This window comes from Arachis ipaensis, chromosome B9 (genome assembly GCF_059453495.1).
Source record: "Arachis ipaensis isolate K30076 ecotype BB chromosome B9, ASM5945349v1, whole genome shotgun sequence".
In the NCBI taxonomy this organism is placed as follows: domain Eukaryota; kingdom Viridiplantae; phylum Streptophyta; class Magnoliopsida; order Fabales; family Fabaceae; genus Arachis; species Arachis ipaensis.
In genome coordinates, this window is record NC_142444.1 from 31,283,823 (window position 1) to 31,305,389 (window position 21,567).

General features: G+C 42.3%; 2 protein-coding genes and 1 non-coding gene across 3 annotated transcripts; 2 read left to right on the forward strand and 1 right to left on the reverse strand.

The window, feature by feature from the left end:
* The first annotated feature begins 970 nt into the window (after positions 1-970).
* Positions 971-4,677, forward strand: LOC107619469 (pentatricopeptide repeat-containing protein At5g48910-like). The gene is made up of 3 exons (XM_016321768.3): positions 971-1,099; positions 1,838-2,413; positions 3,000-4,677. Exons 2-3 carry the CDS (start codon positions 1,887-1,889, stop codon positions 4,474-4,476), a joined length of 2,004 nt encoding a protein of 667 aa, XP_016177254.1. The 5' UTR covers positions 971-1,099; positions 1,838-1,886; the 3' UTR covers positions 4,477-4,677.
* Positions 4,678-8,556: 3,879 nt separating this feature from the next.
* On the reverse strand, positions 8,557-12,245 carry LOC148544184 (uncharacterized). Its single transcript, XM_088498888.1, has 7 exons — positions 11,374-12,245; positions 11,039-11,147; positions 10,731-10,921; positions 10,463-10,634; positions 9,464-9,917; positions 9,006-9,355; positions 8,557-8,835 (listed from the first exon to the last, which is right to left on the reverse strand). Exons 1-7 carry the CDS (start codon positions 12,243-12,245, stop codon positions 8,557-8,559), a joined length of 2,427 nt encoding a protein of 808 aa, XP_088355014.1.
* Positions 12,246-21,120: 8,875 nt separating this feature from the next.
* LOC148544185 (small nucleolar RNA R71) lies at positions 21,121-21,228 on the forward strand. The gene has a single exon (XR_015901048.1). It is a non-coding gene; the product is annotated as a small nucleolar RNA R71 (small nucleolar RNA).
* The last annotated feature ends 339 nt before the right edge of the window (positions 21,229-21,567 follow it).

Here is a 21,567-nt window from a genome sequence, read left to right on the forward strand (position 1 = left end):
ATTTCTAACCAATAAGATCGAAATGTTGTAATCCATGAATGGGTTAAAAATTGAAAGCAAAAAAAAGAACTAAGAAATTACCGATGTGGTTTTGCAACGATCTTGAGAAGAAGGCAGAGATAAGAGACCGTGAAGGTTTGGGTGTGAAGAGAGAAAAGAGAGAAGATCCATGGACATAGAGAATCGAAGAGAGAGAACGATACATGATCAAAGACGACAACCGGCGACCGACTGAGGAGGAGGAGCAGAAACGGCGAGCGGTGCACGATGTCTGCCCTCGCGGATCTGCTAGTGTCAACGTCGAGCGAGGAAGAGGAGCAACGACGAGATTTGGCGGGCAGATCCAGCGGCGAGGACGCGAACAACGAAGAGTGACGGCGAGCAGCGAGGAGCAGCGGCGGCGGACGGATTCCCTTCCACCTTCCCTTTTCCACCTTCCCTTCCCCCTCTTCTTCCCTGAACCCCCAGCGTGATTCCCTTTAACCTGTTGTATATATATATATTTTAATTAGAGGTAACTTGGTAATAAAAATTAAAATTTTGGTAAAAAGGACGATTTTAAAACTAAGTTAAAACTTAGAGACAATTTTGTAAGCAAAAAAGGGTTGGGGACAAGAAATATTTTCAAACTCTACTTTAGAGACCAAAACCATAATTAATCCTAAAATAAATTAAATTACACAAATATATAGTGATTAATTTTAGTAGTTAATTTTAATATGCAAATAATATTTTTATTTTTTTATATACTATATATCCATACTTTTTTTTCTAAAATTTTTGTACTCTTGTCGATATCTTATACCTTTGCATTCTACTTAGATGGTAATATTCTTTATTTCTATTAGATATACACTAAAATTAACCTTTAAAATTAATCACTAATATCAAATATTATTATATTATAAATATATATTAAAAATAAATTAAACTATACATGTATTTATATATTAATACATAATAATTAATTAATTTTAGTGTACAAATATTATTTTTGAATTGTTGATAGAGTCAGAATCAAAGTGAAGCAATTCGTTCTAGATGTTGGCTGTAAGTTGGAGATATGGACAAAATTCAAGCTCGCATAGTCTCAAACAATGTTGTCAAAATCGGACCGGACCGGTCGGTTCGACCGAAAAATCGGTGAACTGATGGTCTATATGGTTTGGTTAGACGTTTAGACCGTATACGCAATTAAATCATTAAGAACCGGCCGGTTCAATACAAATCGGTGAACTGGCCGGGTCCTGCGGTGCTCCCACCCTTCCGCAGGACCCGGCCATAAAATGACGATTTGTATCCATAAAAAGAGAGGAGCATTATATACCACCAGGCTGTCCGTTCTTTAGTTCTTTATTATTATAATTATTATATATATTATACATATATACACAATTAAATTATTTTATATTTATATTTATATAATTTAACTTTAGTTTTATAATTTTTTTTAATTTATAATTTTTTCAAAATTTATACAATTATTAAAATAAATATAAAATATTTTAAATATTTATGTAAAATTTTATTTTAATGTATTGATAGTGTAAAATATTTTAAACTCACTTATTTTTTCTTTTCATAATTATATAATATCTATTAATATTATTTTTTAATAAATATTTGTAGTACATAATAGTATAATAGATATAAATTAATTAATGAATTATTAAAATTTAAAAATAATAGTTATTTTAATATAAAAATAAAATAAAATATTTATGATAGAGTAAAATTAACAAAATACTTGTTCGATCACCGATTCGATTCTCACAACTATGGTCTCAAGTCTCAACTCACCTTGTAACTTACAAACACTGACTTCAATTACACTTAGCCGTAATCCTTTTATTTCCTTTCCATAGAAACATTGGATATTGGATAAGATGAGCACCACAGCCACAACTTCCCCTTCTTGCTCCTTCAAACAATGCAACCTCTCAACAACAACAGAAACCACAACCCTCTCACAGAAATCAGTCCTAGAAATCCTAAACAAAAAGTGCTTCAACTCGCTCCAACATCTAAGACAGTTACATGCCATCACACTAAGAAATGGTCACTTCCAAGACCACTATGTATCAGGCACCTTACTCAAGTGCTACTCCAACCCTCACTTCAGCAACTTCAACACTGCAATCAGAGTCTTTGAAACAATCCAAAAACCCAATGTGTTTGTGTGCAATGTCCTCATCAAAGGGTCCTTGGACAATGGGGACCCACTTGTGGCCATAACTTGTTATCACAACATGCTTCTCTTGTGGGACTCTAGGCCTAACATGTTCACTTACCCAACCTTGCTTAAGGCTTGTGCCATTACTGGTTCTCTTAAGGAAGGTTTTCAGTTTCATGCACATGTGTTCAAGTTTGGCTTTGGTGCTGATAATCACATCAAGAGTGCTGCCATTCAAATGTAGGTGGGAATTCATAAGATATTTTTAGGTGAAGTTGATAATTGAAAATTATTAGATAATTTAACATGTTTGACAAAATTATCATTTATCAATTCTTACCTATCAAGTATCAACTTTATATAAACACTTTGAAAAAGTTGTCGTATTTATTTATCATATCATATTGTATCAAGTACTTTTATTCATATTTGTGCAACATAAATACTTATTTATGCATCAACTTTTAAAAGGTTTTTTTATGACGAAATTTTAGTGCCTTTTAATTTGGTGCTGAATTTGCCAGACTAATCTTTAAAAATAAATATTTAACTTTTAATACATGTTTGGTAAATTAAGTACAAAATTTTAGGCACTATAACTATCAACTTTTTTTATATATCTCTCAAAATATTATTTTTGGTTAATTTATGGTATGCTAGTTGCTAGAATAGTAGAACTTATCTTACTTGAAGGAGCTAACACCAAAAACTAGACTCAATTATTCTTAAGATAATTTTCTATCATAATTCAGCTTTCATTATATAATTTATGACATGTTACTTAATATATTTTTCTAATACTTGTCTCTGTATGGGTGCAACATAGGTATGCATCATTTGGACTTGTTGAAGAGGCAAGGAAGATGCTTGATGAGAATGGTGAAACTGATGTGATTTGTTGGAACGCAGTGATTGACGGATATTTTAAGTGTGGTGAAGTGGAAGCTGCTCATGAGCTGTTTGTGAAAATGCCTAAGAAGAATGTTGCTTCATGGAACACAATGATAACAGGGTTTGCTAGGTGTGGGAAGATTGAGAATGCAAGGAACATGTTCGATGAAATGGATGAGAGAAATGAGATATCTTGGAGTGCCATCATTGATGGTTATATCAAACAAGGGTGTTTCAAGGAGGCAATGGAAGTTTTCCACAAAATGCAGAGAGAAAAGGTGAAGCCAAAACAGTATTTGTTACCAAGTGTTGTAGCAGCTTGTGCCAATTTGGGGTCTCTAGATCAAGGTAGATGGATTCATTCATATGTGGAAAGGAATTCGTTTCAGCTGGATGGAGTTTTAGGCACTGCTTTGGTTGATATGTATGGAAAATGTGGCCGTCTTGACATGGCGTGGGAAGTGTTCGAGAAGGTGAGAATGAAACAAGTGTCTACTTGGAATGCCATGATTTGGGGGCTCTCGATCCATGGAAGAGCCGAGGATGCGATTCAGCTCTTCACCAAGATGCAAGAGGAGAAGCAGAAGCCAAATAAGGTGACTCTGTTGGGTGTTCTAAATGCTTGTGCGCATGCTGGAATGGTTGAAAGAGGAATAGGATTATTAAATTCAATGAAGGAAGTGTATGGAATTGAGCCTCGGGTGGAGCATTTCGGCTCTGTGGTTGACCTCCTGGGAAGAGCTGGACTTGTAAATGAGGCAGAGAAGTTAATAGAATCAATGCCAATGAAGCCTAATGCAGCTGTTTTGGGAGCACTTTTGAATGCTTGCAGGATACATGGAAATGTTGAGTTAGGAGAACAATTAGGGTGGATTTTACTCGACATGGAACCTCAGAACAGCGGCCGTTACTCGCTGCTATCGAACATTTATGCGAAAGCAGGACGATGGGACGATGTAACTAGAGTTAGAAAGTTGATGAAGGAAAGAGGAATTAAGACTATTCCTGGAAGTAGCATGATAGATTTGCATGGCACGGTTCATGAATTCAAGATGGGAGAAGGTTCTCACCCACAAATGAAGGAAATTTATGTTATGTTAGAAAATGTGATGGAGAAGTTGAGGAATGAAGGGTATTCACCAAACACCACAATGGTGTCCTTTGACATTGAAGAGGAAGAGAAGGAAACTGCACTTAAGCAGCATAGCGAAAAGATTGCGCTTGCTTTTGGACTAATTCATACAGAACCAGGGACGACGCTGCGCATTGTGAAGAATCTAAGGGTGTGTGAGGATTGCCATTCTGCATTCAAGCTAGTTTCTCGCGTTTATAGCCGCAATATTATCATGAGAGACCGTGCGCGCTATCATCATTTCATAAATGGTGTGTGTTCTTGCAAGGATTTTTGGTAAGGTGTTTAAAACAGACCATGTAAAGACATTAGAAACTGCGTTTGATTCAAACTGTGAAAGAAGAGAAATTGATTGATGCTATAGTAAGGCTACCTATTGCTTTTACAGTATTATTGAACATGCACATATACCTAGTTATGTATTATTTTGAAGTATTGAAATTGTTGATATCAAATACACAGAAGATTTTAATGTTAAAAAGGTATACAAGACAGCAACAGCAGCAAATGACATTATCTCAGTGACAATATAATAGATTAATAGTATTAATGTATTGGAAGCGGTTCACGTGTACCGCTGTACTTGCGGAACATCCCTGTTTCCATCGTTTTAACCAATGAGATTTATAATAAAGAATACATATGGTCCAGATTGGGTTAAGGAATTATATTGTGCATATAAAAATTGGGAGGAGCACAAATGGCGCAACCTGTTCAGTCTTTATTCAGTTTCAGTGTCTGCACGCTTTGAAGCTAGCAAGCCACATGTATGGAGTTACCGAGTTAGCCAATTAAAGGGGGATTTGGGCCTTTGATGCATCCATGAGCATGTCATGTGTTCGGTTGCTTGGTTCCAAAGCGGATCTGGTGTGGTGGAGATTGAGGGTTGGTGGGTTGTTGGACGTCTGGCCTGGGTGAGCTCTGGAGGGCAGGTAAGCAAAACTCTTTCGAGCTGACGAGGAGGGGGTGCCACCTGCAAGGACTCCAACGCTCAAGTCAATGTCCGTACGAGGGGCAGCAATTAGGCTAAGGTCCCCTTATATAGTCTGTACTTCAGCGGGTCCCACATGCACAGACCCTCTTTCCTGAAAACTTCCTTTCCAGCTGTCCAGGTTCACGCAGTAAGGGAGGTGACGTGCGGGTCACCTCCCGGTTCGGGCATGACAAACCATCGGGTCAGCTAACCGTGAGCCATGGATCCACAACTCATTGGGCTAGGCTAAAACAGGGCCCCCAACGCGTTAATCACAGGTGATTGGCGCGTTAATGTAGCTCGCCTCTTTTCTACTCGAGCGCCCTGCAGATCGGGGGATCCGTTGGCGGAGGACGTGACTTCGTGCGCGTATTTTGCCCCTACGCGTAGTTTGGCGTGTCGCTTCGACTCTCATGCTGAGCATTTAATGCTCATAATGATTGATTTGAAAACCCAGGGGAAAAGACCATCGTACCCCTGCCTTTTCGCGCTTCCTCTTTTGACGGTTACCATTCTGATTTTCACAAAACCACCATCTTTCCATTTGCTTCCACATTTTCATTCACTCTCTCGCCTACATCCGCTTATTGCTCTGCTTTCGGGATTACTCTCGAGGGAACCTCTGCGCGTAGTTCTTGCACATTACCTCCTTTCTGCCTCCTTTCTGCACATTTTCCTGTAAGTGTTTCACGCTCCTTTTGTTTATCCCATTGTTTTCTTTTATTCTGTTCTGTGATTGTCACCTTTGTAGTGCATGCCCTTCTCCTTTTTCACTTTGGTTTAAGTTCGATAGATACAGTTCATGTTAGATAGTTGCTAGGGGGTACCATTCAGGTGTTTGTAATGAACTTAGGCTTTAGGTACTGGCGTAGGTATCATAGATTAGTGATATGCTTAGCTGCAGATCAGTTTTGTTTATTTTCTGACTTAGCAATCTCCCGGGTTAACTTGAGTGGTGCCCCTACTATAGGTATGGCGCGACCACCGGCTCCAAACGTTATTGACTTTTATGCCTGGGTGACCTCGGATGTGAAGGACACACCATCTTGGGTGACCAGAGAGAAGCTCCAAGCTCTCCGTGACACGGGTTCTCTATGCGGGGGAGGTCTCGAGGAGGCGCACTATCAAGTCTATGTCCCCAGCGATCATGAGAGGGTATGCCTTAAGAATATGGCTTCCCCTCGGGTGGTCAACTGGCTGTGGCTGTATAAGCCCATGTTTACTACGCTGGGTCTTCGGCTCCCTTTCTCCCTTTTCGTAATGTCACTATTCAACCGTTGTGATGTCGCCCCGTCACAGCTTCATCCGAACAGCTAGGCCGCCATCCAGTGCTTCGAACTGGTGTGCGAGTATTTAGAGATCCCGACCTCCGTGAACGTCTTCCTCTATCTCTTCCTTTTAACGAACCCTTCCCGCGAGGGGAAAACGAAAAAATGTTACATGTCCTTCCGGGCTGTCCAAGGCTGCAGCATATTTGGTCTCTTTGAGGATTCCTTCCATCATTTCAAGAGCACCTTCTTTAAGGTGAGGCCTGCCCCTTCTGGCTTACTCTGGAGGGGGAGAGGAGGATCCTGACTTATTGGAGTTTCGGGGCAGGCTCAGATTATTTAATAAAAGAGACATATGAGGGGATGAGTGAGGAGAACCATCGGATAGCCAACGTATTGTTGGCGATTTTTGGATCGAAGAATTTAAATCCCCATCTCGTGATAGGGGATCAAGAGGTTGGGCAAGCCCAAGTCGGTAGGTCATTTCCTTGCTTTCAGTTTTTCCTTTTCGTTGATATCCTAGTTCCTCACTCCCTCACTTGTGTTTATTTTGTAGTTGCCATGGCTAAAGGGAAGACGACCATGGAGGACCTGGTGGCCCACTTCCTCGGTGGGAGCGACGACGACGATTCTTCCGCAACCCACTCTGAGATCCCGGGTCAAGAAGCCGTCGCGGAGAATAGTGGTCGGGGTGTTGCTAGGGATCAGACTGATTCACAGCCTTCAGGCAACATTCATCCCGAGGACCATCTACGCACTGCCATTGAAGAGCCGATCCTGGAGGAAGAGGTCGACCTTGAGGCAGATCCTGAACTGACAATCGTCCCCATCCCTCAGAAGCGAAAGACGGATTCTGGGAAGGCCCTAACTGTGATGGAGAGGAGCTTCGATGTTGGAGGCTTCATCGACTCCCACCTCCTTTCGGGTACTGAGGACTTCTTCCTAGAGGAGGACCTTGCTGTCCAAGCAAAGTGGACTTACCGCAGCCTTCTCCGAGCTGCCGTTGTCCCGAGAAAAGTGGAACATGTCTTGGCACAGCGTCAGACTTTAGAAGGGAAGTTACGTGCTGCTCAGAAGGACATCACCGACCTGACGGCCTAGGAGGCGTCTCTGAAGAGTCAGCTTGACGAGAGAGAGAGAGAGAAGAAGGCAGGGGAGGACGCCTCCGAGATCAACAGGCTGGTAGATCGCGAGCTCTCTCTTTCCAAGGACTTGAACGTGGCTCAGGGTAGGGCTATTGCTACTGAAGCCAAAGTGAAGAACGTAGAGAAAAAACTGAAGGAGCTAGAGGAAAACTAGGGTGAGACCGAGAGGTCGGCCCAGGCCGCTCAGCAGGAGGTCGTTGCTTTGAATAAGAAGAATAAGGATATTATGAGGGATGCGAAGAAGGTCGTCAGGGCTACCAAGGAGGGGATCAAGGCCCAGATTGCCCTCTTGGCTCCTGACCTCGACACTTCTTTGATTGGGGCTTTCAAGAAAGTCCAGGATGGCAAGATCGTGGACATCCCCAAGAAGGCGGGAGCTCCTTAGCAGTTATGACCTGTTTTATTTCTGTAACGAATTTTTCCTTGCTGTAATACTTTGTCTTTTCGCTTGTTTTGTAACTTTGACTTATCGGGCCGACGTGTTGCCCTTGTTTTGTTGCGCTGGCTCGTGGTATACATAATTTCTAGCCGATTAATTATTTTTGGAATTGAAAACGCGGTTTTCCTTATCGTCGAGCCGGTAGGCTTTTTGTAGGCCGATTAGTTACCTTTGAAAAATATTTGGGTGTTGCTATTTGCTAGCCTTGTCGTTGGGCCGGTAGGCCGCATATTTCGCTTATGGTACTTCACGCCGATTTGAGCTTCTGGGGTGATCAGTCCCGGTTAGCCGTGCGAAAAGTAAAGGTATAACTAAAAATCAACAAAATGGCATAATGCAGCGTTTATGGAGTAAAACAAAACATGATAGCAAGTGAGATAAACCAAGGTAACAAGTGAAAGTTTATGGAATGAAACAAAACATGATAGCAAGTGAGATAAACTAAGGTAACAAATGAAATAATAAAAGCTAGATGACAGATTAGAGTCAAGGTGAATCAAAAGAGCGGAAAACCGTTAGGTCGTCAGGCCGTCTTTCAAGAGTAGAACCTTTTTAAGTTTGCTACGTTCCATGTCCTTGGCACCTCGCTTCCATCCAAGCATTCCAGCTTGTAAGCCCCTTTGCCAAGTACTTCTCTTACCCTGTATGGGCCTTCCCAATTTGCTGCCAACTTGCCTTCTCCCGGGCTGGGTAGTCCGATGTCATTCATCCGCAACACAGGTCCCCTGACAGGAAGCTCCTCTTCAGCACTCTGGCGTTGTATCTTAAAGCCAACCTCTTCTTCAGCGCATTTTCTGTCAGGTGGGCCATTTCTCTGGTTTCATCAACCAGATCCTTCTCCACCGATTCTTCCACACCCCCGAGGAGTAGTCTTAGGCCAGGTTCCCCGATTTCGACTGGAATGACCGCGTCGACCCCGTAGGTAAGTCAGAATGGGGTTTCCCCGGTAGATGATTGGGGCATTGTCCTGTACGACCATAGCACTGAGGTAAGCTCGTCTGCCCAAGACTGCTTCTTCTGATCCAGTCGTTTCTTCAAGCCATGAAGGATGACTTTATTCGCAGCCTCCACCTGGCCATTACTTTGTGGGTGTTCTACTGATGAGAATTTCTGCTTGACTCCCAGTCCTGAGAGGAACTCCCCGAACTCCTTGTCTGCGAACTGTATCCCATTGTCCGAGATGACGACCTTCGAGATTCCAAACCTGGAGACCACTTGTCTCCAAATGAACTTCTGGCAATTGGCTGAGGATATATTGGCCAACGGCTCCGGTTCAATCCACTTGGTGTAGTAATCGATCGCCACGATTAGATATTTGACCTTCCCGGGACCCACTGGGAACGAACCTAAAAGGTCAACTCCCCATTAGGCGAAAGGTCGCGGTGCTAGCATTGAGTTTAACTCTATCGCTGGGGAATTGTAGAAGTTAGCATTCTCCTAACATTTCTTGCATCTTATAACAAATTCTTGAGCATCCGACATCATAGAGGGCCAATAATATCTGGCTCTGACGAGCTTTCTGACTAATGCCTTTCCCCCAATATGGTGGCCGCAGCATCCTTCATGGACTTCGCCTAGGACGTAATCCATTTGGTCGGAACGTAGGCACTTTAACAGTGGCTGATTTAGTCCTCGTTTATACAACTGGCCCTGTATTGCTACGTACTTAGTCGCTTCCCGCCTTACTGTCTTGGCGTCTTGCTCGTCTTCAGGGAGTTGGCCCTTTTCTAAGAAGTGGAGGATTGGGTCAACCCACGAAGGGGGAGGGGCGTCGCTTGCATCATATAGAGGGTTACCGATGGCTCTTTTATCCGTCCTTGGATCAGGGATCAGTTTCCCGTTCCTGCCTTTGTGCTTGCCAATTTTGATAGGAGATCGGCCCTCGCGTTTCTTTCTCTATGTACATGTTGAACCATGATTTCCTCAAAATCTTCGCACAACTTTTTCACCGTCTCCAGGAATTTCTGGAGCAGGGAGTCCTTGGCCTAATAGGTCCCATTAACTTGGGAGGTAACAATCTGAGAATCGCTGTTGACCTCGACCCATGAAGCCCCGACCTTTTTGGCCAAGGGTAGGCCACCTATCAAGGCTTTATATTTCGCCTGGTTGTTGGATACCGGGAATTCAAACTTTGATTGACTGCTCATAAGTCATTCCGGTCGGGTTTTGGAGTATTATTCTTACTCCCCCCACCCTCCCGAACGCCTGGTTGGAAGCTCCGTCCACATGGAGCTTCCACCGTGTGCTCGAGTCCTCAGCCCGGTCTCCTACCTACCTCTAACAGGAAGTCCACCATTGCTTGGGCCTTGATTGCATGCCTGGGTTCATAGTGCAAATCATACTAGGATAGCTCGATTGCCCACACCATTATGCGGCCCGCTAAATCAGGTTTCTGGAGAACTTGTTTGATGGCTTGGTCAGTCTTGACAGTGACTGGGTACCCCTGGAAGTATTGTTTCAACCTTCTGGATGAGATCAACAGAGCATAGTCCATCGTTTCTAGCTTGGTGTACCTCAGTTCTGCTCCTTGAAGTGCCTTTCTGACGAAATATACTGGTTATTGGATCTTGCCTTCCTTTCGGATGAGTGCAGTCGCTAGGGCTTGATCCGTAACTGCCAGGTATAAGAATAACGATTCTCCCTCTTTCGGCTTACCGAGGAAAGGGGGTGCTGATAGTATCTTTTTGAAGTGGTCAAAAGCTTCTTCACATGATGGGGTCCATTCGAAGGCGATTCCTTTTTACATCAGATTGAAGAAGGGGGGCCTTTGTTGCCAACGCGCCGAGGAAGTGAGATAGAGCAGTGAGCCTTCCTACCAACCTTTGCACGTCCTTAACGTAACCCGAGCTTTTCATTCGCAAGACGGCTTCAAACTTGTTCAGGTTGGACTCTACTCCCCTCTATGTTATCATGAAGCCAAGGAACTTCCCAGCTTCCATGGAAAAAGCGCACTTAAGAGGATTGAGCCTCATGTTATGCTTCCGAAGAGACTCGAAGACAGTCTTGAGGTCTCTTACCAGATCAGTTGGCTCACTGGTCTTTACCAGGATAGCGTCAACATACACCTCGACCAACTTGCCGATGAGGCCGGCGAAGACTTTGTTCATCATCCTTTGATAGGTTGCCCTAGCGTTTTTCAGTCCAAAGGGCATTACTTTGTAACAATACATACCAGTTGGCGTTATAAATGGCGTTATACACCTCGTCTTACTGCATAGGTATTTTGTACCCAGAGGCATCCATAAAACTCAGGAAATGATATCCCGCTGCTGCGTCGACTAGGGCGTCAATGATTGGTAGGGGAAAGGAGTCTTTGGGGCAGGCTTTGTTGAGGTCCGAGTAATCGACGCACATCCTCCACTTCCCGTTGGCTTTCTTAACTAAGACTACGTTGGACAGCCATGTCGAATACTCGAGTTCTCGTATAAACCCAGCATCTAGCAGGCTGGCTGTCTGCTTGGCCACCTCGCTAGCTCTCTCCTGCGACATTTTCCTCCTCCGCTGAGCCACGAGCCTAGAATTCGGCTTGATGGCCAGCTGGTGGGACATGAAGTTGGGGTCCACTCCTAGCATGTCGGTTGGGGTCCAGGTAAAGAGATCGTCATTCACTCTTATAGTCTTCATCAGAGGCTCCTTTAGGGTGTGGGGGAGATTTCTGTTCACGAAGGTAAACTTTTCCTCTGAGTCCCCAACTCGAAACTTCTCTAGGTCACCCTGGGGCTCTGGCCTTGGGTTCTCATCTAGCCTCGCATCTAAATCGGCCAAGAAAACACCGGCTACATCCTTCAATCTCTTCCTCAGGAAAAGACTGGTGTTATCGCATGCAACGGTCGTTTCCACATCACCTCTTATGGATCCAACAGTCCCGTCATCTGTGACGAATTTTATCACCAGGAACTTGGTGTATATCACAACTGAGAACTCATTAATCGTCTTTCTTCCCATAATGACTTTGTAAGCTGTGGAGTCTCGTAAGACGACAAACTCTGCCATTACCGACTTCTTTGCTTCATTGGATCCTACGCAGACTGGAAGTGTGATTACTCCGTTAGGCCTTATGTAGTTGTCTCCTAGGCCTATGACCTCGTGATGGTGGACCTTGAGGTCAGCTTCCTTGAGCCCTAGGGCGTCAAATTCATTTCTGAACATGATGTTTGAGTCAGCTCCCGTGTCAACGAGGATTCGTTTAACTAGGCCTGTGCCAATCCTTGTCGTGATCACCATAAGTGGATTCTATGGGAGGTTGATGAGAGAATATTTTATACGCTTTTTTGTATTATTTTCATATAGTTTTCATTATATTTTGTATAGGTTTTATTATGTTTTCATAGGTTTTAGTGAAAAATTCACATTTTTGGATTCTACTTTGAGTTTGTGTGTTTTATGGTGATTTCAAGTATTTTCTGGCTGAAAATTGAGGAGTTTGAGCAAAAGTCTGATTCAGAGACAGAGAAAGGACTGCAGATGCTGTCAGGATCTGACCTCCGTGCACTCGAAGGAACTTTTCTGGAGCTACAAAAGTCCAAATGGCGTGCTCTCAACGGGTATGGAAAGCTAACATCCAGGGCTTTCCAGAAATTTATAATAATCCATACTTTTCTTTGGAAATGAAGGCCCAAAACTAGCATTCAACGCCAGCCACCTACCCTATTCCTAGCGTTGGATGCTAGTTGCGTGTGTATGCATAACCTACATTATTTCGTACAATAGTAGAAATACCAGCAAGTGTACTGGTTCATCCAAGTAATACTTGAGCGAGTCAGGGTCAATCCCACGAGGATTGTGGCTTGAAACAAGCTATGATTGTCTTGCAGGTCTTAGTCAGGCAAAATCAGAAGGAGTTGGATTTATAAATTAGCTATTAAGAAGTTGGCTATTAGGAATTATATGTTGGGAATTAAAATGCTGATAGGGATAGAGTCGGGAGTTGGAGTTGTTTTTCCTTTCTGAAGTAACTCTGGTACTATTATCTTCTTTGCTTGTGAATGATCTTCTTCTATGGCAGGTTGTAAGTGAACAAAGTCACACCAATGGTCCTTGATCTCCTCTGCTACAGGTTGAATGCCATTGCCCGTGGTCATTCAATCCGATGGAGGGTGAAGCTCTTAGCAAATCGTTTTCTTGGCGATCCTACTCAAAATGCCACAGACAAGGTCGAATCTTCCGGATCAGAGAACGCTGCTTCTATAGATTCTAGCCTATACCACGGAGACCCTAATCTCCCTGGAGATCGGATGAACTGGTGTCTCGAGAAGTCCCCAACGAAATCGTGGATTAACCGTCTGAGAGATGTATAAACATAGCTGTTGGTTCGTGCTTTCTGGCCAAGTATTCACACGAATCGAAGTAGACGCGGGTGTTTGTCAGGCATGTTCGTCTTAATGTGATGAACAGAGCCAATTTGTCAGATCGTCCTATTCATCACGATGAAGATCAGAATATACATCTTAGAGATAGATCAGACACGGATCGAAGAAGAAGAAATAGTACTTTAATTAATTTATAGGACTCAGCAGGGCTCCTCCCCTCAACCTAGGAGGTTTAGAAACTCATATTGAAAATAAAAACAAAGATAAAAATGTGTATAGAGCTCTCCTAAATCGGAGAGTGATGATTCTTGATGATGGTTCCTAAAATTACATGAACATAATCCCTTAAATACTAAACAAATGACTAGTAAGGGTAAAACAGTCTATTTAGTGCTAAAATTCACTTCTGAGGCCCACTTGGTGAGTGATTGGACTGAGCTTTGATGAGATCCACGTGCCATGAGGTCTCTAGGGCATGGAATGCCAGCTAGGGGGTCCTCTTTGGGCCTTTGGATGCTGGACTCTACTCTTTGGGCGTTGGACACCTGGAAGATGGCAGGAGGCTGGCGTTGGACGCAAGTTTTGGGCCTTCTAATCCGAAATAAAGTATGAACTATTATATATTTCTGGAAAGCTCTGAAAGTCAGATTTCCATAGTCATTGAGATCGCTCCATTTAGACTTCTGTAGCTCCAGAAAAGCTCTTCTAAATGCAAGCAGGTCAGATTTGGACAGCATCTGCAGTGCTTTCTCTGTCTCTGAATCAGACTTCTGCTCTAGCTCCTCAATTTCAGCCAGAAATTACCTAAAATTGCCCAAAAACAAAAAAACTCATAGTAGAATCTAAAAATGTGAATTTAACACTAAACCCTATAAAAACTTAATAAAAACTAAATAAAACACACACAAAACTATATGAAAGTGATGTCAAAAAGCGTATAAAATATCCGCTCATCACAACACCAAACTTAAACCGTTGCTTGTCCCCAAGCAACTAAAAACACAATAGGATAAAAAGAAAATTAAGATACAATAAATTTCTATTTTTCAAATGAAGCTTAGTTAAAAATCAGATGAGCGGGACTTAGTAGCTTTTTGCTTCTGAATAGTTTTGGCATCTCACTATCCAATATCCATTGAAACTCAGAGATGTTGGCATCTTTAGGAACTTAGAATCCAGATGATATTATTGACTCTCCTAGTTAAGCTCATTTTGATTCTTGAACACAGCTTTCTGAGTCTTGGCTGTGACCCTAAGCACTCTGTTTTCCAGTATTACCACCAGATAGATTCATGCCACAGACACTTTAACTGGGTGAACATTTTTAGATTGTGACTCAGCTTTGCTAGAGTCCCCAGATAGAGGTGTCCATAGTTCTTAAGCACACTCTTTTTACTTTAGACCACGACTTTAACCACTCAATCACAAGCTTTTCACTTGACACCTTGACGCCACAAACACATGGTTAGGGACTGGTGTGTGAAATCGTGATCATTACTTCCTTGGTAACGGCGCTAAAAACTCAATACGCATGTTCATGATCTTAATTCTGTTTCACAACTTCGTACAACTAACCAGCAAGTGCACTGGGTCGTCCAAGTAATAAACCTTACGTGAGTAAGGGTCGATCCCACGGAGATTGTCGGCTTGAAGCAAGCTATGGTCACCTTGTAAATCTCAGTCAAGCGGATTCAACTGATTTTATAAATTGATAAGTAAAAGATAAATAAAATATAAAATAGGATAGTGGTACTTATGTAATTCATTGGTGAGAATTTCAGATAAGCGTATAGAGATGCTTTCGTCCCTCTGAACCTCTGCTTTCTTATTGTCTTCATCCAATCCTTCCTACTCCTTTCCATGGCAAGCTGTATGTTGGGCATCACCGTTGTCAATGGCTACTTCTCATCCTCTCAGTGAAAATGGTCCAAGATGCTCTGTCACGGCACGGCTATTCATCTGTTGGTTCTTGATCATACTGGAATAGGATCCATTGATCCTTTTGCGTCTGTCACTACGCCCAGCACTCGCGAGTTTGAAGCTCGTCATAGCCACCCCTTCCCAGATCCTACTCGGAATACCACAGACAAGGTTTAGACTTTCCGGATCTCAGGAATGGCCATCCATGGGTTCTACCTTATACCACGAAGATCCTAATATCTCGGACTCGGTCTCTTATATTAGATATCCAAGAGATATCCATCCAATCTAAGGTAGAACGGAAGTGGTTGTCAGGCACGCGTTCATAAGTTGAGAATAATGATGACTGTCACGACCATCACATCCATCATATTGAAGTGCGAATGAATATCTTAGAAGCGGAATAAGTTGAATTGAATAGAAAAACAGTAGTATTTTGCATTAATCTTTGAGGAACAGCAGAGCTCCACACCTTAATCTATGGCGTGTAGAAACTCTACCATTGAAAATACATAAGTGATGAAGGTTCAGGCATGGCCGAATGGCCAGCCCCTAAATGTGATCTAAAGATGAAACTAAAGATGTAAATACAATAGTAAAAAGTCCTATTTATACTAAACTAGTTACTAGGGTTTACAGAAAAGAGTAAATGATGCAGAAATCCACTTCTGGGACCCACTTGGTGTGTGCTTGAGCTGAGCACTCTATCTTGGAGTTGAACGCCAGTTTGTAACCTGTTTCTGGCGTTTAACTCCACTTTGCAACCTGTTTCTACCGTTTGACTCCAGAATGCAGCATGGAACTGGCGTTCAACGCCAGTTTACGTCGTCTATCCTTAATCAAAGTATGGACTATTATATATTGCTGGAAAGCCCTGGATGTCTACTTTCCAACGCAATTAAGAGCGCGCCATTTGGAGTTCTGTATCTCAAGAAAATCCACTTTGAGTGCAGGGAGGTCAGAATCCAACAGCATCTGCAGTCCTTCTTTAACCTCTGAATCTGATTTTTGCTCAAGTCCCTCAATTTCAGCCAGAAAATACTTGAAATCACAAAACAAAAAACACACAAACTCATAGTAAAGTCCAGAAATGTGATTTTTATTTAAAAACTAATAAAAATATACTAAAAACTAACTAAATCATACTAAAAACTATGTAAAAACAATGCCAAAAAGCGTATAAATTATCCGCTCATCACAACACCAAACTTAAATTGTTGCTTGTCCCCAAGCAACTGAAAATAAAATAGGATAAAAAGAAGAGAATATACTATAAATTCCAAAATATCAATGAAACTTAGCTCCAATCAAATGAGCGGGACTTGTAGCTTTTTGTCTCTTGAATAGTTTTGGTATCTCACTTTATCCATTGAGGTTCAGAATGATTGGCATCTATAGGAACTCAGAGTTCAGATAGTGTTATTGATTCTCCTAGTTCAGTATGTTGATTCTTGAACACAGCTACTTTATGAGTCTTGGCCGTGGCCCTAAGCACTTTGTTTTCCAGTATTACCACCGGATACATAAATGCCACAGACACATAACTGGGTGAACCTTTTTAGATTGTGACTCAGCTTTGCTAAAGTCCCCAATTAGAGGTGTCCAGGGTTCTTAAGCACACTCTTTTTTTGCTTTGGACCTCGACTTTAACCGCTGAGTCTCAAGTTTTCACTTGACACCTTCACGCCACAAGCACATGGTTAGGGACAGCTTGGTTTAGCTGCTTAGGCCAGGATTTTATTCCTTTAGGCCCTCCTATCCACTGATGCTCAAAGCCTTGGATTCTTTTTTATTACCCTTGCCTTTTGGTTTTAAGGGCTATTGGCTTTTTGCTCTTGCCTTTTGGTTTAAAGAGCTTTTGGCTTTTTCTGCTTGCTTTTTCTTTCTCTTTCTCTTTTTTTTTCGCCATTTTTTTTGCAAGCTTTTGTATTCATTGCTTTTTTCTTGCTTCAAGAATCATTTTTTATGATTTTTCAGATTATCAAATAACATGTCTCCTTTTTCCTTATTCTTCAATAGCCAACATATTTAACATTCATAAACATCAACTTCAAAAGACATATGCACTGTTCAAGCATTCATTCAGAAAACAAAAAGTATTGTCACTACATCAAAATAATTAAACTAGTTTCAATGATGAATTTGAAACCCTGTACTTCTTATTCTTTTGTAATTAAAACATTTTTCATTCAAGAGAGGTGATGGATTCATATTCATAACTTTAAGGCATAGACACTTAGACACTAGTGATCATATAGTAAAGACACAAACATAAATAAAACATAAAGCTCAAAAATCGAAAAACAGGAAAATAAATAAACAAGGAGATTAAGGAATGAGTCCACCTTAGTGAGGGTGGCATCTTCCTCTTCTTGAAGAACCAATGGTGCTCTTGAGCTCCTCTATGTCTCTTCCTTGTCTTTCTTGCTCCTCCCTCATAGCTCTTTGATCTTCTCTAATTTCATGGAGGATGATGGAGCGCTCTTGGTGCTCCACCCTTAGTTGTCCCATGTTGGAACTTAATTCTCCTAGGAAAGTATTGATTTGTTCCCAATAATTCTGTGGAGGAAAGTGCATCCCCTGAGACATCTCAGGGATTTCATGATGAGGAATTTCCTCATGTCCATGATCTCTTGTTTGCTCCATCCTTTTCTTAGTGATGGGCTTATCCTCTTCAATGAGGATATCTCCCTCTATGTCAATTCCAGCTGAATTGTAGAGGTGGCATATGAGGTGAAGAAAGGCTAACCTTGCCCAAGTGGAGGACTTGTCAGCCACCTTGTAGAGTTCTTGAGGTATGATCTCATGAACTTTCACTTCCTCCCCAATCATGATACTATGGATCATGATGGCTCGGTCTACAGTAACTTCAGACCGGTTGCTAGTAGGAATGATTGAGGGTTGAATGAACTCCAACCATCCTCTAGCTACTGGTTTGAGGTCAAGCCTTCTTAGTTGAACTTGCTTGCCTTTTGAGTCAATTTTTCATTGAGCTCCTTCCACACATATGTCCATGAGGACTTGGTCCAACCTTTGATCAAAGTTGACCCTTCTTGTGTAGGGGCGTGCGTTCTCTTCCATCATTGGCAAGTTGAACGCCAGCCTTACATTTTCCGGACTGAAATCTAAGTATTTCCCCCGAACCATGGTAAGCCAATGCTTTGGGTTCGGGTTCACATTTTGATCATGGTTCCTTGTGATCCATGCGTTTGCATAAAACTCTTGAACCATTAGGATCCCGACTTGTTGAATGGGGTTCGTGAGAATTTTCCCAACCCCTTCTTTGGATTTCATGACGGATCTCCGGATACTCATTCTTTTTGGTTTGAAAGGAACCTCAGGGATCACTTTCTTCTTGGCCACAACTTCATAAAAGTGGTCTTGATGGACCTTAGAGATGAATCTCTTCATCTCCCATGACTCAGACGAAGAGAATGGAGGAGATGGAAGGAGAAGTGGTTTCGGCCAAGGAGTGAAGAGAGGGTTGTGTTATGTGAAAATGAAGAAGGAATGAGGGATTTATATAGGAGTAGGGAGGGGTTTAGGGTTCGGCCATTTAGGGTTGGGTTTGGGAGGGAAATTATTTTGAATTTAAAGGTAGGTGGGGTTTTTGGGAAAGAGAGGATGGATGTGATTGGTGAAGAGGTGATGGGGAAGAGTGATTGAGTTGATTGGTGAGGGGTATTTGGGGAAGAGAGTTATAGAAAGGTGTGAAGAAGAGAGAAGAAGTAGGTGGGGATCCTGTGGGGTCCACAGATCCTGAGGTGTTTGAGGATTTCTCATCCTTACACCTTTTAGACGTGTAAAACGCCCCATATATGTAATCCTGGCGTTTAACGCCAGACTGCAGCATGTTTCTGGCGTTGAACGCCAGTCTGATGCTTGTTTCTGGCGTTTAACGCCAGCTTTCCTCTGGATGCAATCCTGGCGTTTAAACGCCAGACTGCTGCTTGTTTCTGGCGTTTAACGCCAGTTTCATGCTCTATTCTGGCGTTTAAACGCCAGTAAGCCCTTCCTCCAGGGTGTGCTGTTTTCAATGCTATTTTTCATTCTGTTTTCGATTTTTCAGTAGTTTTTGTGACTCCACATGATCATCAACCTAATAAAATATGAAATAGCAAATAAAATAAAAATGATTAAATAACATTGGGTTGCCTCCCAACAAGCGCTTCTTTAATGTCAATAGCTTGACAGTGAGCTCTCATGGAGCCTCACAGATAATCAGAGCAAGGTTGGGACCTCCCAACACCAAACTTAGAGTTTGGTTGTGGCCTCCCAACACCAAACTTAGAGTTTGACTGTGGGGGCTTTGGTTGGCTCTGCAGTGAGAGAAGCTTTTCATGCTTCCTCTCCATGGTTACAGAAGGAGATCCTTGAGTTTTAAACACAAGGTTGTCATCATTCAGTTGAAGGATCAATTCTCCTCTGTCCACATCAATCACAGCTCTTGCTGTGGCTAGGAAGGATCTTCCAAGGATGATGGATTCATCCTCATCCTTCCCAGTATCTAGGATTATGAAATTAGCAGGGATGTAAAGGCCTTCAACCTTTACTAACACGTCCTCTACTAGTCCATAAGCCTGTTTTCTTGAGTTGTCTACCATCTCTAATGAGATTCTGGCAGCTTGCACCTCAAAGATTCCCAGTTTCTCTATTACAGAGAGTGGCATGAGGTTTATCCCTGATCCAAGGTCACATAGAGCCTTCTCAAAGGTCATGGTGCCTATGGTACAAGGTATTAAGAACTTTCCAGGATCCTGTTTCTTCTGAGGCAATCTCAGTTGATCCAGATCACTTAGTTCATTGATGAGTAAGGGAGGTTCATCTTCCCAAGTCTCATTACCAAATAATTTGGCATTCAGCTTCATGATTGCACCAAGGTACTTGGCAACTTGCTCTTCAGTAACATCTTCATTCTTTTCAGAAGAAGAATACTCATCAGAGCTCATGAATGGTATAAGGAGGTTCAATGGAATCTCTATGGTCTCCAGATGAGCCTCAGAGTCCTTTGGTTCCTCAGAGGGAAACTCCTTATTGATCTCTGGACGTCCCAGGAGGTCTTCCTCACTGGGATTCACGTCCTCTCCCTCCCTTGCAGGTTCGGCCATGATGATCAATTCAATGGCCTTGCACTCTCCTTTTGGGTTTTCTTCTGTATTGCTTGGGAGAGTACTAGGAGGGGTTTCAATGATCCTTTTACTTAGCTGGCCCACTTGTGCTTCCAAATTTCTAATGGAGGACCTTGTTTCATTCATGAAACTTAGAGTGGCCTTAGATAGATCAGAGACTATATTTACCAAGCTAGATGGGGTCTGCTCAGAACTCTCTGTCTTTTGCTGAGTGGATGATGGAAAAGGCTTGCTATTGCTAAACCTATTTCTTCCACCATTATTAAAGCCTTGTTGAGGCTTTTGTTGATCCTTCCATAAGAGATTTGGGTGATTTCTCCATGAGGGATTATAGGTGTTTCCATAGGGTTCACCCATGTAATTCACCTCTGCTATTGCAGGGTTCTCAGGATCATAAGCTTCTTCCTCAGAAGATGCCTCTTGAGTACTGTTGGATGCAGCTTGCATTCCATTCAGACTCTGAGAAATCATATTGACTTGCTGAGTCAATATTTTATTCTGAGCCAATATGGCATTCAGAGTATCAATTTCAAGAACTCCCTTCCTCATAGGCGTCCCATTATTCACAAGATTCCTTTCAGAAGTGTACATGAACTGGTTATTTGCAACCATGTCAATGAGTTCTTGAGCTTCTGCAGGCGTTTTCTTTAGGTGAATGGATCCACCTGCAGAATGGTCTAGTGACATCTTTGATAGCTCAGACAGACCATCATAGAATATATCCAGGATGGTCCATTCTGAAAGCATATCCGAAGGACACCTTTTGGTCAGTTCCTTATATCTCTCCCAAGTTTCATAGAGGGATTCACCTTCTTTCTGTCTGAAGGTTTGAACATCCACTCTAAGCTTACTAAGCTTTTGAGGAGGAAAGAACTTGGCTAAGAAAGCCGTGACCAGCTTATCCCAAGAGTTCAGGCTATCTTTAGGTTGAGAGTCCAACCATACTCTAGCTCTGTCTCTTACAGCAAATGGGAAAAGCATAAGCCTGTAGACCTCGGGATCAACCCCATTGGTCTTAACAGTATCACAGATCTGCAAGAACTTAGTTAAGAACTGAAAAGGATCTTCGGATGGAAGTCCATGAAACTTGCAGTTCTGTTGCATCAGAGAAACTAATTGAGGTTTAAGCTCAAAATTGTTTGCTCCAATGGCAGGGATTGAGATGCTTCTTCCATGTAAATTAGAATT